At 29.1% G+C, this 1,287-nt stretch overlaps 1 protein-coding gene across 1 annotated transcript; it reads right to left on the bottom strand.

The window, feature by feature from the left end:
• Positions 1–227: 227 nt before the first annotated feature.
• Positions 228–1,139, bottom strand: PCYB_007120 (CYIR protein; the record flags this gene model as incomplete). The annotated part of the gene is made up of 2 exons (XM_004228133.1): positions 228–430; positions 509–1,139. 2 exons carry the CDS (start codon positions 1,137–1,139, stop codon positions 228–230), a joined length of 834 nt encoding a protein of 277 aa, XP_004228181.1.
• Positions 1,140–1,287: the final 148 nt, after the last annotated feature.

Genomic DNA, 1,287 nt, shown 5'->3' with positions numbered 1-1,287 from the left:
CCGTACTTTATAATAAATATAACCAACGAAAAAAATCCCTAACATTAAAACAATTGTTGTTCCTGTTCGGAATTGCTTAGTCTTTAATAAAGAATATAAGTCATTCCGGTTGTTAGAAGAGTATGAGTCATCTTCATCAGTTTGATATGATCCTGTATCTAATAATCCATCTTCTCTTTCGAGTGATGATTGCCTATTTTTTACATCGCGACCACTAGAATTGGGGTTTAATTTAATTTTTCCTTCTTCATGTAATTTTTTAAGTGTTTACATAATCCATAAGTATCTTTTGATCCATATCTCTCACAATCAAATCTTTCATTATCAAGTATTTTCCATTTAATTTCGTCATCCGTCAATACCAAGTAAGGTGATACGCCATCTGCTTCCGTTAAAAATTCAGAATTTAATTGATCACTATGTAGCACACCTGAATGAACTTGGGAGTCATTAAGATCTTTTTTTTCGGACCCATGAGGAATTCTTTGACTCCTATTATGTAGTATACCTCCAAATGTTGACCACGGGTCTGGTGGCTTAGGAATTCCTTTTCGTACCGCTTTATCATTCATTTTATCTTCAACTTTATCATCTATATACTCCATAGTCACTGGGACTAAAGCGCACATAATAGGTTTTTGCTCAATATTATCCTTACATTTAAGATAATAAAATGTCATTTTTTTTTTGGTTACAGATTTTACAGAACAATTTTTCATCCTATTATCTTTACTATTCTTGCTATAGCAGTCTAATTTCGAAAGAAATATCTGTGGATCATACTCATCTTCACGTTTAAAATAATAGGGACAATCGCTTAACCAGTAATCAAAATGGTCCAAACAATTGACTTTGTACTTATCATATAATTGTTTAATGTGCTTCACATATTCCTCAAACGTATCTAACGGACCAGATTCATATTCGATATTCTTTCTAATAGTATTATAATTACTGAAATAATCATATAAATCCTTCTTATCATTCATTTCTTGATAATATTCAAAATTTTTCGTTTTAATTGCATATTTACATCCATAATATTTTTTTTCTTTAAAAAATGTATCTTGTACCTTCAGAAACTTCTCAAGCACATTACTGTCATAATTAGTTTCGGAAATATTTTTAAACATATTCATTAGTTCATTATTTATCCAATATTTGTAGTGCAAACAGTTATATCTACGAGTTTCAGGAACATCTATTTTTTTTAAATGATCTAAATTTTGATTAATTTTTTGGCATAATTCATAAGCCTTATTTTGGTATATATTATCATATGAATTG

The sequence above is a fragment of the Plasmodium cynomolgi genome (assembly GCF_000321355.1).
Source record: "Plasmodium cynomolgi strain B DNA, scaffold: 1172, whole genome shotgun sequence".
NCBI classification, from domain to species: domain Eukaryota; phylum Apicomplexa; class Aconoidasida; order Haemosporida; family Plasmodiidae; genus Plasmodium; species Plasmodium cynomolgi.
The sequence above is the reverse complement of the archived record's forward strand: the minus strand, read 5'-3'. Positions and strand labels throughout refer to the sequence as shown.